Source organism: Marmota monax, unplaced genomic scaffold, assembly GCF_021218885.2.
Source record: "Marmota monax isolate L192 unplaced genomic scaffold, Marmota_monax_Labrador192_F-V1.1 WCK01_AAM20220418_F8-fsc00120, whole genome shotgun sequence".
NCBI lineage: Eukaryota > Metazoa > Chordata > Mammalia > Rodentia > Sciuridae > Marmota > Marmota monax.
Window position 1 is genome coordinate 2115912 of NW_026694424.1, and position 17405 is coordinate 2133316.

The following is a 17405-nucleotide window of genomic DNA, read 5'->3' on the forward strand; positions in this document are numbered from 1 at the left end:
TGGTACCCAGGATACATCTCAAATAATTAAATTGGAAAGCCTGGGGTTGGAATCCAGGCCTCAATATTTTTTAAATCTCCAAGGTGATTGATTCCAATATGCAACAAGTTTGAGAATCAGGGGTTTTGTAATTACTCAAACTTTGCAATAATATTTTGGGGATTATTAGATCCACACAGCTAAACTACCATGATCACTAAAATTGTTATCAACTATATTAATCTACCTTCCTCAAAAAATTACTACAAAAAAAATCTCAGAGATTTAAAATAAAACTGATACATCACACAATGCCAGCCTTGGATACTTAAAACAAGATTCCTTTTAGCTGATGCTATTAAGAAACCCACAGAAACCCTTAAACACACACACAAAGAGAAACCTAAGCTACCAGCCAAAATGAGCTCATAATCATGGACACACATCCACTGTCATCTCCATGCATGTAATCTGAAAGCAACAACCTGGAATGTAATGAACAGCACTTGTGAATTAAGTTACTGATTGCAGTCTATTTCCAAAACTAACTCTTAGGAGGTTTCTTCTTTGATTTAGGTTAATGTTACATAAAAACTGTCTACATTTCACAAGTATGTTTAACCATCATAGAGTTTGCATTCCATAATAGAAGACAATGTGACTGATTTATTATGGGGTCACATGCCCAATCAAGAGAGGATTTTAATCATTGTGAAGAATAAAAAAACAGAATCAACATAAAATTAATGAACTTATTAGTTGTTTTTTCTACTATAAAATGTTAGTTATAATAATATTTATTATTTCTTAGTCTCATCAGAATATAATTAACCCGATATTTTTTTAATCTTTCCCAACTCTGTTTTCTCTAAAAGAAAAAAAATTTTACTTTGACCCTGACCTTGCCTATTTTTAGTTTCAACTACAGAGTAAACTGGAGACACGGGAATACTTCTCAGGGCCTGCTTAATAAAAGTATGATTCCAACAAGAAATATATATAAAATATTTATTCATTTTTAAAACAATTATATTGTACTCTTGTAGCAATTTGAGATTTCTTTCCCTCAATATTTGAAAAATAATTATTCTGACCCAAGCATAATTCAAAAGGAAAAAAAAGAAAAGTGTCTACTTACAGGTATCATCCAGTTAGCCAGGTCACCATATTTGGAAACCTGCATTGCTCCTAACATTGTTAGATCCACATGTCCCCTGAGAAAGAAAAAGAGGACATATAAAGCAAATTTCACAGCTTTACATTTCCTTTGCTTGAATTTGCAGCAATTAAAATAACTCTATCCCCCCGCCCCCAAAATACATTTGCCTTTTCTTTCTCCACAACTGATTTCTAAATAGATTAGCTCTAAGCTGATGCAGAGAAATAACCATTAAGAGTTCTTTGAAAAAAAAAATTATAGCCTATATTGTCTCCAAAAACAAACTAAACACAGGTGTGCACAGTGAATTTGTTTCCTCTGGCGAAAGAAAAATGTAACTCAATTTGAAGGCAAATGAAAGCTAGAAAGTAAAAACACAGTTTGAAGAAAATGTTGAGATCCTAAGAAAGAACCTCAGAAAAGTTTATTTCAATTTCATTGGCACAAAGATACATATTCCATTTTAGGGGTTCTTTTCATAACAGTGGGCTGCATATTTCAATGCCCAGCCTTCAGTGGGAATAATCTCATATCTTCTTGCAGCCAAGAAAGCCTTGGTAGTTTTTCTGGCTGAGAAGTGGGGCTGTCTCAGAGCCTTGCTCACATGCTCAGGGGATGACTCAGTTCATTCCACACCGTGCGAAACATGAGGGGCTCCGTTATTACATACCCTCTAATCATTGCGAATGACTCATCGCTGGAGAAAAAAGAGGCTCCCGGAAGAACAGTAACTGTTTCCTTGCCTAAACACACACAAAAGGAGAAAAAAAAAAAGAAGAAAGAAAGAAAAAAAAAGTCTGTATTAGATTTTGAGAATAGCATTCTAAACAGAAAGGTCTGAAACGTAGGCTCCCTTTACCAAATGCAGTGCAGTAGCATAGGGTTGGAGGGACACCGTAGGACCTGTCCACCCTATGAAGAGGAGTGTTCTGTCACCAATATTGTTCAGCACTGCCCCTGCAAGGTGGTCCCAGAAGTAAACCAACTTTTAGTGGTATTATTATTTGGATTCTCTATAGGCAAAGCACCCCTCTACTGCGTATATCTATTGGGCTTCTCACCACCCCATTCCCTTCATAAGTCACTGCAAAATGTTAGTAGAAATGAGGGAATTCTGGGGTGACACTGTCAGAATTCAATGCTACTAGAAGTCACCAGAGAAAAGATCTGGTGGAATAAATATAAGTAGAAGAAGAAATGTCATTTTGAAGGGAATAGGAGATGTCTCTCAGTTTTTCCTTCTTCTTTTTTTTTTAATCAACAAATAACTTTTAGTTTCAAGATGAATAAGTCCTGAGGATCTGGCGTACAGCACAGTGGCTATAGTTAATAACACTGCATACATAAGTGAAACTTGCTTAGAGAGGAAATGTTCCCACCACAAAGAAAAATGACAGTTATGTTAATTAACTTGATTTTAGTAATCATTTCACAAGGTATATGTACATCAAATCATCACCTGTTATACACTGAATATATATAATTATTATTTGTCAATTACACCTCAATAATGCTGGGGCGAAATAAATGTATAAATAAAACATCAAAGAACAAAGTAGAAAGAACCTGCCTAATTCCTTTATATCATTAAACCCAAACCCTCTTCTTTTCATCTGTCTCTGATCAATCTTTACTCTCTTGTTCCTATAAACTACTACTAGAACCACTGGGCTTTTGTGTACTCAGGTAATATGGTAACACTGGCCAATGAATGTAATGTTAACTTCTAAGAGACCCTTTTGAAAGCACTTCTAAAATTTATATCATGTAATAAATAAAAGTTCAGAGCTGGAAAAAATCTTTTGAGTTTATCTAGTCATCACACAACTAATAATACACCTGACTCCTGCCCACGCTGCTGTCATCTAGTGATCTATTTCCTGTCTGCTCAGGAGCTTCAGGTAACCAGGAACAGCTTCTGGTCTTTACCAGAAGAGTGCTCACATACCACTTGGCCACAGGTAAGTCAACTCTCTGAGAACACTCCATGCATGGCCCTGGGCCAAGAGGGCAGATATAAAGAACGGGAAGAAAATCTGTGACTCCAAGACTGGAACACAGAAAAGCTCCTGCACACATGAGGACCACAAGGGGTGTGTCATCCCCAGCGGTGGGACACAGCTACAGCCCAGCCTCTGACCCTGCTGAAAGACAACTTTTGTATCAACAGCCTCCTCCAGTTGAGATGAATATGGACAAAGAGTAAATCTCTAAATTAGGCTGAAATATTTATTCCCCCAAGGGAGTTTGATTCTAAACAATAAAAAAAAAAAGTATCACATTTTTCGAAGTACCATGAAACAAAAGCTTTGGAAAACACTGTCAGGTATGATTAGAAAGGGCTTTTAGATGGCACATTAGACCTGGGGGATTAAGTGAGCTAGCCCATGTGAAGAACTTTCTCTAGAGTCTGGCATGGGCAAAAAGCTCCCAAAACATCAGCCTGTATTATTGTCATTATTATTATTCCTTTCGCCAAACCTACTTATAGAAGAGACAATACAATGCCATCTTCCCTCTAGGGAGAAATCCCATAGGACCCAGCAGCTGGCTTAAATGGTGGGGTTATGGGAGCTCAGCATACAATGTTGGCCCTTATTCTAATACAACTTCTATGTCCAACAAAATCAGATCCTCACCCATCCTGTGAGGTAGAGGGGCAAGGAGGAAGAATTTGTAGAAAAAGAAAGGAGAAAAACATAAAACTCCAACTGTTTGTTTTCTAGGTATTAAATTGCAATGACTTCCAAATAGTTCCACTGGCTGATAATACATAGAAGGTAGTGTTCGCCACACTTTGGAAACTTCAAGGTCCAGGAGGGGAACTCTGGTTCTGCCTGTATGATTTAGGCAGCATAATTTTTTTTTTGTTTTATTAAGGAATCCAGAAAATGACTCTCAAGGAAAACACTTATCAGGCCATGCTAATACATCCTAGCATCTCATAAATTTCATTCTTTTGAAGTAAAGTTAATCATTAGGATTTTCTACTTAAAATTGATTTTTAACTGCTACATGAAAACTGCACATATTTATGTGATGTTTAAATGCATGTATACATTGTGAAATGTTCAGATCAAGGTAAACATGTCTATCTCCTCTAAGCCTTACCACTTCTTTATGATAGAAATATTCAAAATCCTTCCTCCTGGCTTTTTGAAATGTCAATTACTGTTGCCTACAGTTACCCTACAGTATAGTAGCACACCAGAACTTCTTGCTCCTAACTTTAACTTCGTACCCATTGATCAATTCCCCCAAACCCCAGCTCTGGTAACCACTATTCTATTCTCTACTTCTATAAGATCAACTTTTGTGTATTTCACATCTGACAGAACACATGGTACTTGCTGTTCTGTTCCTGGCTTATTTCACTGAACATAACCATCTTTAATTGCACTCTTGTCACAAACAACAGAATTCCATCCATTCAGGGCTGAATAGTATTTCACTATATATGCATACCACATTTTCTTTTTCCACTGGTAAGTTGCTGGATACTTAGATCATTTCCATTTTTATGTGTATTGTTAATAATGTTGCAGCAAACATGGGAATGCAGATAGAGGTCTTTGACTTACTGGATTTCATTTCCTTTGGAGATATATATATATATATATATATATATATATATATCCATACATACATACATACACATACACACACACACACACACACACTCAAGTGGGACTGCTTGATCATGTGTTGGTCCTATTTTTAGTTTTTTGAATTGTCAGCATTTTTAAACATCCTATATTTAGATAAAAATAAATATTCTAAAGTTAAATCCATGATTTTCTAATAAAATGTCTAAATTTGGTCAAGGAAAGACAGACATATAACTATAAACAATAAGATAATCAACATAAATGAAGGTGACTTTCTTATTTGGCTATTCCTGATTGATTTCTGACTCCTCCAATTTTTCTATAACTATATCTGAATCTTTTCGTAATATTTGGTCAATGGAGTGATTTGATTTCCTAGTTACCTTTGGCCCATAATTTAACAGATCACTTACTCAACAGGGAATAAATATCTACTATGCGCCTCAAATAATAGTATAAACAAAATTCAGCTACCCCAAATTATTGATTCTCAAACTTAAGAAACCATCAGAGTCACACAAAAGGCTTATAAAAATGCAGACAGATGTTGTATCAAACTACCAGAGTCTCTAAATCAGTAGGTATGGGGTAGGAGCTGAGAATTCCCTTCCTAAAAAGTCCCTGGTGATGCTGAGGCCGTGGGTCTGGGGACATGAAAAACTAATGCCCTCAGCAAAAGGAGCCTACTATCCAGCAAGAGAGACAAACACAGACAAATAATTACAAGGAAAACTGTAGTGTGCTTATGAGAAAGACACAGATATGTTGTAGACTCTGGCTCAGGGGAAGGACATTTTTGAGCTACAGAAGGATTAGAAAAGGAATAAGAGCTGGAATTTGAAGGATGGGTGTAAAGAATTTGATAGCAAGTTACCAGTAGAGAGATGGGGATGAAAAAAGAAGAGGGAAAAATAAAGTTATCTAGTAAAGGGCACAGTAACAGCACAGCATGCAACAAAGAACGTTATGAGACATGATCAGGACCTCCCCAGCAACCCAGTGTGAGTAGACAAAGATGTCCCTGTGGAGTGTGGGGAAAGGTAAGGCTGCAAAGGCTGGGTGCAATCATTAGAGAGATAGGAAATGCTGCTGTGCTACTTGTATTACAGCCTGCAGGACTGTGATTCTTCAGATGTGGTCCAGATACCTCTAACACAGTTTCTCCTTTTGTACACTATTGACCTTTGGGGCTGGATAATTTGTGGTATATCCTCAAAGAGCTGATAACTTGTGGGGAGCTATTCTGGTCATTGTAGGATGTTTAGCAATATCTCCGGCCTCTACCCACTAGATTCTATTCCTTCCCCCAAGCATGACAGTCAACACTGTCTTCAGACATTGCCAAAGGTCCCAAGGGAGACAAAACCACACCCTCACCCCAAATCCATTGAAAACCACTACTGCAGCAAGTATACAGCAGGGCCAGGGCTATGTTCACGCCATGATATCAGCATGGTGGTTCTTTTTAAAGCAATTTTAACAAAAGATAGGTTATTTAAAACATTATTTGTATCTCAAAATAAGAAAACAACACGAAGAAATGGAGAATACAAAATATACATTAACATAAAAGCAAAAACCTGAGACTTGTAAAAATTTCAAAACATAGGACTCCTGAAGCGTTCTAAGAACTGCTATCTGCACCTCCATAAAAGTCAGGTTATCAGCAGGCAACATTCAGTATAGAGAGACAGAGGCCAAGGAGGAGGAGCAGGAGCAGGACACTGGGAATTCAGTACCTGCGATGTTATTTGAGCATATCGTTTGCCTTTTCTGTGCTTCAATTTCCCAATCTGTGTTAACAACTTCCACTTGAGGTTTAAATGGTATAACACACATGAAAAAGCCACATGGTACTACCCAGTGGTAATTTATTTTTAAGTCACCATGTGAGACTATTATTTAGAAAAAGGGACCCTTGGAAATAATTCTATTAATATTTTGAAATTTTAATTTCAAAATTATAACCAGAAACATATCTCTTCATATTCATCCAACGGGATTTGTATAAAAGTAAATTAAACCAAACAATGGGATTGATCTTTCAAGTAATTTCCAGGTAATCTGGGGAGTTAAGGAAATCACCAATTTATATTCTAGGTTTTCTAACTCAAAACTTCTCCTGCCAGGTGCAGTGGCACATGCCTATAATCCCAGAGGCTCAGCAGGCTGAGATAGGAAGATTGCAAGTTCAAGTCCAGCCTTAGTAACTTGGCAAGACCTTGGAAACTTAATGAGACCTTGTCTCAAAATAAAAAATAAAAAAGGGTTGGGGATGTGACACAGTGGTTAAGCACCCCGATACCAAAACAAAAAACAAAAACAAACTTTCCTTCCTATTTTGAAAAGAACCAATATCAAAAGCAACAAAAATTCCAAAAAGGACTGCAGTGAGAGTTAGAATATTACTAAACTGATTTGCAGCTTGGCTTCCCATTAGCACTGAATCCTTGTTTTACAAAGTAGTTTAAGATTGTATTCGGTATTTCAGAAGCTGTAATATAAAACTGGTGGCTTCATTAGGGCTGAGTTACTTTTAAACTCAATGGACTCTACCATCCAACAATGAAATTGAAAAAATTAACTATTTTTCCAAGAAAAATGGGTCTTATGAACTCAAGCCTAAAATCTGGAAAATGGAGTTATTCATTTTGCAAATAATTCCCTAACATCATAAATTAATTAAACCAAGCAGCAAATATTTTCACAGATCAATGAACTACTGCTAAAAGGTACAGTCCAATTAAATTATAGCCTTGGTTAAATGTCATTGCTTTATCCCAGTGAGCCTTTCAGAATTGAGTCCTATTAACTAATTCAACTGTTCAACCAGAAGTTGTATTACTTTCAAAAATTCCAAGTATCAAACATCAATTCTACTTGGCAGCTGACCTTTATGTTCAGATCACATTACTTTTGAGATTTACAAATGCTAGTTTGCAATGCAAAGTAAGATGGGGGGAAGAAGCCGGGTGCGGTGGCACAAGTCTATAATCCCGGAGGTTCTGGAGGCTGAGGCAGGAGGACTGCAGGTTCAAAGCCAGCCTCAGCAAAAGCAAGGCACTAAGTAACTCAGTGAGACCCTGTCTCTAAATAAAAAAGGGCTGGGATGCGGCTCAGTGGTCGAGTACCCCTGAGTTCGATCCCCGGTACTCACCCCAACCCACTGCCCCCAAAAACAAGGAATAGAGGGAAAAGATAAATAAAAGAAAATGATGTTATACGGGATGAAAAAGGCAATATCACAACAGACGCTACAGAAATACAGAAGACAATTAGAAATTATTTTGAAAACCTATATTCCAATAAAATAGAAGATAGTGAAAACATCGATAAATTCCTTAAGTCATATGATTTGCCCAGACTGAGTCAGGAGGATACTCACAACTTAAACAGACCAATATCAATAGATGAAATAGAAAAAGCAATCAAAAGACTTCCAACCAAGAAAAGCCCAGGACCGGATGGGTATACAGCGGAGTTTTACAAAACCTTTAAGGAAGAATTAATACCAATACTTTTCAAGTTATTTCAGGAAATAGAAAAAGAAGGAGCTCTGCCAAATTCATTCTATGAGGTCAACATCACCCTGATCCCGAAACCAGACAAAGAAAGAAAGAAAACTACAGACCAATATCTCTGATGAACCTAGATGCAAAAATCCTCAATAAAATTCTGGCGAATCGGATACAAAGGCACATCATAAAAATTGTGCACCATGATCAAGTAGGATTCATCCCTGGGATGCAAGGATGGTTCAATATATGGAAATCAATAAATGTTATTCACCACATCAATAGACTTAAAAATAAGAACCATATGATCATCTCGATAGACGCAGAAAAAGCATTCGACAAAGTACAGCATCCCTTTATGTTCAAAACATTAGAAAAACTAGGGATAACAGGAACTTACCTCGACATTGTAAAAGCTATCTATGCTAAGCCTCAGGCTAGCATCATTCTCAATGGAGAAAAATTGAAGGCATTCCCCCTAAAATCTGGAACAAGACAGGGATGCCCTCTATCACCACTTCTATTCAATATAGTTCTCGAAACACTGGCCAGAGCAATTAGACAGACGAAAGAAATTAAAGGCATAAAAATAGGAAAGGAAGAACTTAAATTATCACTATTTGCAGATGACATGATTCTATACCTAGAAGACCCAAAAGGGTCTACAAAAAAACTACTAGAACTAATAAATGAATTCAGCAAAGTGGCAAGATATAAAATCAACACGCATAAATCAAAGGCATTTCTGTATATCAGCGACAAAACTTCTGAAACGGAAATGAGGAAAAACACTCCATTCACAATATCCTCAAAAAAAATAAAATACTTGGGAATCAACCTAACAAAAGAGGTGAAATATTTATACAATGAAAACTACAAAACCCTAAAAAGAGAAGTAGAAGAAGATCTTAGAAGATGGAAAAATATACCCTGTTCATGGATAGGCAGAACTAACATCATCAAAATGGCGATATTACCAAAAGTTCTCTATAGGTTTAATGCAATGCCAATCAAAATCCCAACGGCATTTCTTGTAGAAATGGATAAAGCAATCATGAAATTCATATGGAAAAATAAAAGACCCAGAATAGCAAAAGCAATTCTAAGCAGGAAGTGTGAATCAGGCGGTATAGCAATACCAGACTTAAAACTATATTACAGAGCAATAGTAACAAAAACAGCATGGTACTGGTACCAAAACAGGAGGGTGGACCAATGGTACAGAATAGAGGACACAGAGACTAATCTACAAAGCTACAACTATCTTATATTTGATAAAGGGGCTAAAAGCATGCAATGGAGGAAGGATAGCATCTTCAACAAATGGTGCTGGGAAAACTGGAAATCCATATGCAACAAAATGAAACTGAATCCCCTCCTCTCGCCATGCACAAAAGTTAACTCAAAGTGGATCAAGGAGCTAGATATCAAATCAGAGACTCTGCGTCTGATAGAAGAAGAAGTTGGCGCCGATCTACATATTGTAGGGTCGGGCTCCAAATTCCTTAATAGGACACCCACAGCACAAAAGTTGATAACAAGAATCAACAAATGGGACTTACTTAAACTGAAAAGTTTTCTCTCAGCAAGAGAAACAATAAAAGAGGTAAATAGGGAGCCTACATCATGGGAACAAATTTTTACTCCTCACACTTCAGATAGAGCCCTAATATCCAGAGTATACAAAGAACTCAAAAAATTAAACAATAAAATAACAAATAACCCAATCAACAAATGGGCCAAGGACCTGAACAGACACTTCTCAGAGGAGGACATACAATCAATCAACAAGTACATGAAAAAATGCTCACCATCTCTAGCAGTCAGAGAAATGCAAATCAAAACCACCCTAAGATACCATCTCACTCCAGTAAGATTGGCAGCCATTATGATGTCAAACAACAACAAGTGCTGGAGAGGATGTGGGGAAAAGGGTACTCTTGTACATTGCTGGTGGGACTGCAAACTGGTGCGGCCAATCTGGAAAGCAGTATGGAGATTCCTGGGAAAGCTGGGAATGGAACCACCATTTGACCCAGCTATTGCCCTTCTTGGACTTTTCCCTGAAGACCTTAAAAGAACGTACTACAGGGATACTGCCACATCGATGTTCATAGCAGCACAATTCACAACTGCTAGACTGTGGAACCAACCCAGATGCCCTTCAATAGATGAATGGATAAAAAAAATGTGGCATTTATACACCATGGAGTATTACGCAGCACTAAAAAATGACAAAATCATAGAATTTGCAGGGAAATGGATGGCACTAGAGCAGATTATGCTTAGTGAAGTTAGCCAATCCCTAAAAAACAAATACCAAATGTCTTCTTTGATATAATGAGAGCAACTAAGAACAGAGCAGGGAGGAAGAGCAGGAAGAAAAGATTAACATTAAACAGATACATGAGGTGGGATGGAAAGGGAGAGAAAAGGGAAATTGCATGGTAATGGAGGGAGACCCTCATTGTTATACAAAATTACATATAAGAGGTTGTGAGGGGAATGGGAAAATAAACAAGGAGAGATATGAATTACAGTGGATGGGGTAGAGAGAGAAGATGGGAGGGGAGGGAGGGGGGATGGTAGAGGATAGGAAAGGTAGCAGAATACAACAGTTACTAATAGGGCATTATGTAAAAATGTGGATGTGTAACCGATGTGATTCTGCAATCTGTATTTGGGGTAAAATTGGGAGTTCATAACCAAGTTGAATCTAATGTATGAAATATGATATGTCAAGAGCTTTATAATCTTTTGAACAACCAATAAAAAAATAAATTAAAAAAAAAAGAAAAAAGAAAATGATGTTAGAGTATAGAATTTTGCTTATAATGGGCAGTCCCAAAGATGAGCTGCAGCTCTAACACAGTGAAGTATTGGCTCAAGCACAAGGCCTGACCCGTTCTTCCTCTGGGCTGCTGATAAATGTGGTTCTATCATCCCAGTCAAATAACAGGCAGAGGACAGCAGACAGAGCACATGCTTACAGGAGAGATGCAAAGAAGCTCTGTGGCAGAACACATCCTTAAGCAATGCTGTCCTGTGGACGATGCTGTCTCACTCACATAAGGACTAGAGGACAGTGAGAATCACCTTCAACAAAACACCCGGTGCACTAGAACTTTTCTTTTGGCTGCTATAGATCCACTCTCAACTTCTCTATTCACAGAAGGCTTGCCTATTTCGACTTGGGATTGGCCCAAGGCAGGAAACCCAACAGAAGAGACTTTCCACCCATCAGGCTGCTACTAACTGATCTCAGACACAGTTCCTATTAGAGGCCTCTGTTATTACTGCCCCTTAAGGCCAAGAGGTAATAGATACTCCCTGTGGGATTTTGCCATCCTTTCTGGGTTTCCCTTAACCCAATCCATACTTGAAAATTATCATTTCTGTTAACTCTCCTCTATTATCTCCTTTGAGAGTGTTCTCCAGTTATAGGCAAGACCTTGCCTGACCCATCAAGCTCTTCCATTACCTGTGCTGCCTCCTGTACTTGCTCCTTTACCTTAGCCCTGGATGAGAGGTCTCAAAGAGGGTAAATAGGGTGGAGATGCTCTCCATGAAGAAACAAAGAGTTGAGTACAAATCCATGCGGTTTGGCACATCCTTGCTGCTGTTTGGCACAGACCTCCGTTAATAGCAAAGGAAAGTGCTGGAAAAATACGTAATAAGTGAGCTTACCTGCATTGATTAGATCTGCATCAACTTCATGTTGAAATGGATATGGACCCTGTCAAATACAGCACACATTCAGTTAGTAAAAGGAGATTTTCCTGAATCACATAATAAAACTGTAATATAAACAACTTCCCTAAAGTCCCAGAAAGTTACCATCCAAAGATGTGAAGTGATTATCTTAAAAATAACTCCTCGCTGGGCACAGTGGCACACTCCTGTAATCCCAGCAACTCAGGAGGTTGAGGCAGGAGGATTGTGAGTTCAAAGCCAGTCTCAGCAACAGTGAGGCGTTAACCAACTCAGTGAGACCCTGTCTCTATTAAAATACAAAATAGGACTGGGGATGTGGCTTAGTGGTTGAGTGCCCCTGAGTTCAATCCCCAGTACCAAAAATTAAATTAAATTAAATAACTCCAGTGTTTTCATGGCTTTGTTTTTCATATTGATTAGTCTTTAATACACTAACAGTTGAGACTGGGCAAATGAAAAATATTTTCTAAAAATTACCAGCTTGAAAGAAAAGTTATGCTATTATATGTCAATAATAACACAAAGAAATTATTTAAAACCTATAATACAGTCAATGTTATTCATTAAACCTTTCTGGAAGAATCAATAAACACCAACTACAGAGATATACTGTTCAGATAGAAGGATGATGGCAGCTTTAGCTTTCTGGTATTTGCACTAAAAGCCCTGAATTTGTGGTTTTAATGTTACCTTTCTTTACATCTAAACTGAGACATCCTTATGTCACTTTACTCAGTTATTCTCAGTAAGATGATGATGATGATGATGATGATTATTATTATTTCTGGGTATCAAACCCATGGCCTGGAACATGTGAGGCAAGTACTCTAAGCTACACCTGTAGTCAATTTTGTATATATTTTTAAAGCAATTCTAATTACTTGAAAGGGGTAATTAGTTTTATAAAATAACATATTAAATAAAAAGGGAGGAAAAAAGAGAAAGGGACAATATATGGTAAAGAATAAGAAATACTGGCTATGAAATTTTTATATACCTTCAAAAGAGGGATCTAAAATTTATACTACAAACTGCAGTGGCAACTAATGTTTGAGACCTATGTGAATTTGCCTTTAAATAAATAAATAAAAACTTATTTCTCTTGTCTTCAAAATGAGGAGTTAATCATTCTAGGTTAAGTTCCTTAAACATGTAAGCCTTCTACTGTCATGTATATGTAAAAAGAACAATTTTCTAAAAAAAAAAAAATCTGTAAGCCTTTGACTTCAATCAGAGTCTGCTTTTATCCAGATATACAGCATTCTTGTGCCTTTGAAAATGGTCATGATTATTGCCTCAATCAATATCAACCAGATTGTCCGTGACCATTATTTAATTAAATTTATGTACTAGATGTATAGGTCCCATATGTACAATTTTTATTGCATTAATAATTAAAGTTTACTGAGAAGTAAAAGATTGGAAATATTATAAAAATGGCAAACTATAAATAATATCTTTAATAGTTCATAATTAAGAAAACTTTAATTTCCATCTTACCAAACCCAGGACTCCATTTTCACTTTGAAGATGAACAGTCATATTTGGACTGATGAAGTTGCTGGCCAGAAGAGGGATTCCTATGCCCAAATTAGCTATAAAAAAAAAGATGTTAAGGCCCAACATATCACAGGTAGAGAGATTATGCCATAAACCTTCTGTATATATAAATCTGAACAGAATCCTTTTCAAAAGGGAACTTGCTGTGAATGTAATAACTGCATGTATTCTCTAATCACCCTCTGGGCACTAGTTTGTAATTTTCCAAATAGAAAATCTCTAATTAGTCACAGATTTCTCAATAACATTGATGTGCTTTCCCACCAAGGGTAGTTTCAGAAGCCAGACAAGAGGTCGTTTTAACAAAAGCATTAGACACATTTTATTTTCATTAATATTTTTTGTTTTTGTTTTTGTTTGGTACTAGGAATTGAACCCAGAGGTGCTTTGGACCACTGAGCTACAACCCCGTTCCGTTTTCTTTTTTATTTTGAGACAGGGTATCACTAAGTCAATGAGACTGGCCTTGAACTTATAATCCTCCTGCCTCAGCCTCTAGAGTGGCCAGGATTATAGGCATGTGCCACCATGATGTATCATGATTGATGAATTGTTATATAAGGCTTGACCTTTGCTTAAAAACTATTTTCACTCTATAAAACTGCCATTAAAAACAAAGATGAAGATGGCGGCGAGGGGAGTGCATTACCCCCGTGTGCTGCTTCACTGTGTGGGAGTATGACAAGTCAGGACGGCTAAAGGATATCTTGTTAGGAATTTCCAGCAATAGTGGGGTGCGCCGGAACCTGGAGGAAGGATTTCCATCGCATGAGGATCGGCTACGGGGACTCAAACGCGAGAGGTTTGTCGCACGGAGGGTAACACTGCTTATTCAGCAAATCGCCCCGCGGCTAGAGTCTGCAAGGCGCGCTGGGATAGAGACGCAGGGTTACAGCGCTGCAGTTTCTGCCAGACGCGCAAGCACCGCACTCAGGGCTGAATTCTGGGTTCGAGACGGGGAAGGAAGCGGTCCATCTCGGTTCTCCACACCGGTCAGACCACAGAGGAGGCCAGCAGCCACCATGTTGGTAAACTGACGTCACCACACCTGTTTTTGACTGACCGCAGCTCATTCAGCCATAGAACAGGTAATTTCAGGCTGCAATTCGCCTGTGGCTTGCAGACAGATTGCTAGGGTTCAGCGCCTGGGGGCTTCTTAAAATCTGATCTTATCGGAGTGAACACGGAGCGCGGGGCGGCCGAGTCCCGGCTCCCGGAACCGTCCCGGAACCGCCCTGGCTCCGGGCTGCGGAGCCTGCGGAGGCTGCTTCTTGGACCCTGCTAATATCAGAGCAAACACGAAACACCAAGAAGCCGAATTCCAGCTCCCGGAACTGAGCCCGCGGGGACTGCTTCTTGGAGCTTACACTTATAGGAGCTTACACCGAGCACAGAGCGGCCGAGTTCCGGCTCCCGGAACCGTCCCGGAACCGCCCTGGCTCAGGGCTGCGGAGCCCGCGGAGGCTGCTTCTTGGACCCTGCTCCTATCAGAGCATACACCAAACACTAAGCGGCCGAATTCCGGCTCCCGGAACTGAGCCCGCGGGGGCTGCTTCTTGGAGCCTACACTTATAGGAGCTTACACCGAGCACGGAGCGGCCGAGTTCCGGCTCCCGGAACTTCCCTGGACCGGGGCTAGGAGCCCGCGGAAACTGTGTCTCGGTCCGGGTCCTGCTGAGGGCTGGTCAGGTCTCACCCGTTGCTTGGGTTGCCTGGCAAGGGGAACGAAATGCTGCCATTCGCATAGGATACCAACATGGCAGAGATCTGATGTCAGCAGAAAGCGGTGGAGGAGAGATCTTCATCAATACCAGCGGTGACATAAGCAGTTGGTCTCCTGGTAAGGGGGGTGAGGCTCAGTCACCCGAGTCTCCTCAATTTGTCCTCGAGCCAGAGGGAAGGAGCCGGGCCGCCGCCAGCCCCCGAAGCAGGCCCAGCGGCTCGCCAGCGTGGTGACCGCGTGACCCCAATTGGAGAGGGGGCGGAGCGGAGCCGCCACCCACACCCGCCAGGTGGGCAGACCCACGACCCAGTAGTACATGGGCGTGGTAGGAGGGGCAGGGCAGAGCCGCCCTTCGCGCTTGCAAGGTAAACAGACCTGTGACAGCCTGGCGGGTCAGGCCCAGTGGCCTGCCAGTGTGGTACACACGTCACCCCAACTCGAGTAGGGGCAGAGCAGATCCTTATCCCACGCCCGGATCAGGCCCTGCCGGTGTGGTGGTCACGTGACCCCAATTGGAGTGGGGGTGGAGCGGAACCGCCACCCGTGCCCGCAGGGTGAGCAGACCAGTGATCAACCTGCAGATCAGGCCCAGGGGTCCACAGGCGTGGTAGGAGGGGCAGGGCAGATCCGCCGCCCGCGCCTTCAAGGTAGGCAGACCTACAACAGACCGGCGGATCAGGCCCAGGAGCCTGCCGGCGGGGTACAAACACCACCCTAATTGGAGTAGTGACAGAGCAGAGTCGCCTCCCTTGCCAGGAACAGACCCAGCATCCTGCAGGCGGGGTAGTCACGACACCCCAATTGGAGTAGGGGCAAAGCAGAGCCTCCACTCGTGCCCGAAAGGTGGGCAGATCTGCGACCGACCAGCAGGACAGGCCCAGTGGCCTGCTGGTACGACAGACACGTCACCCCAATTGGAGTAGGGGCAGAACAGAGCCGCCACCAGCTCCCAGAACAGGCCCAGTGACCTGCCGGCGTGGTAGCCACGACACCCCAATTGGAATAAGGAGAGAGCAGAGCCGCCGCCCGCACCTGCAGGAAAGATACGCAAGCAGTATGAAAAGACAAGGAAAGAAAGGACCACAAGCAATGCAGGTCAACGCAACTTTAGAAGAGGTAACAGCTGCAGCAGATGGAATGTCAGATAAAGAATTCAGGATATACATGCTTCAGATGATCTGGAGTATCAAGGAAGACATTAAACAGCAAAATCAGACAATGAAAGATCACTTCGACAACGAATTACGCAAACAAATCCAGGAAGCAAAGGATCAACTATACAGAGAGATAGAGGTTATAAAAAACAAGCAATCAGAAATCCTAGAAATGCAGGAAGCAATAAACCAACTTAAAAACTCAATGGAGAATACTACCAACAGAGTAGAACACTTAGAAGATAGAACATCAGACAATGAAGACAAAGTATTTCAACTGGAAAAGAACATAGACAGCTCAGCAAGACTGTTAAGAAACCATGAGCAGAACATCCAAGAAATATGGGATAACATTAAGAGACCAAACTTAAGAGTCATTGGGATACAGGAAGGTACAGAGCTCCAAACCAAAGGAATGAGCAGTCTATTCAATGAAATAATACAAGAAAACTTCCCAGACTTGAAGAATGAGACAGAATCCCAAATCCTAGAAGCCTACAGGACGCCGAATGTGCAAAATCATAAGAGATCCACACCTAGACACATTATAATGAAGATGCCCAACATACAGAATAAGGAGAGAATTTTAAAAGCTACAAGAGAAAGGAAGCAGATTACATTTAGGGGCAAGCCAATCAGGATAACAGCTGATCTTTCAACACAGACTCTGAAAGCTAGAAGATCCTGGAATAACATATTTCAAACACTGAAAGATAATGGGTTCCAACCAAGAATTGTGTATCCAGCGAAATTAAGCTTCAGGATGGAGAATGAAATTAAAACCTTCCACGATAAACAAAAGTTTAAAGAATTCGCAGCTAGAAAACCATCTCTTCAAAACATCCTAGCCAAAGTATTACAGGAAGAGGAAATGGAAAATAACAATGAAAACCAACAGTGGGAGGTAGGACAGTAAAAGGGGGGGGAAACAATCAAAGAGGAAAACAAACAATGTTTAGTAACAGAAATAAACAAATATGGCTGGAAGAACAA

At 40.1% G+C, this 17405-nt stretch overlaps 1 protein-coding gene across 1 annotated transcript in view; it reads right to left on the reverse strand.

The window, feature by feature from the left end:
• Positions 1-17405, reverse strand: part of Oxct1 (3-oxoacid CoA-transferase 1) — a 144240-nt gene that overhangs the window by 51383 nt on the left and 75452 nt on the right. Inside the window, exons 10-13 of the mRNA XM_046468279.2 lie at positions 13476-13570; positions 11949-11997; positions 1809-1881; positions 1118-1193 (exon numbers count right to left, since the gene is read on the reverse strand). Of these exons, the coding sequence (XP_046324235.1) occupies positions 1118-1193; positions 1809-1881; positions 11949-11997; positions 13476-13570 (293 nt within the window). The remainder of the gene's footprint in view (positions 1-1117; positions 1194-1808; positions 1882-11948; positions 11998-13475; positions 13571-17405) is intronic.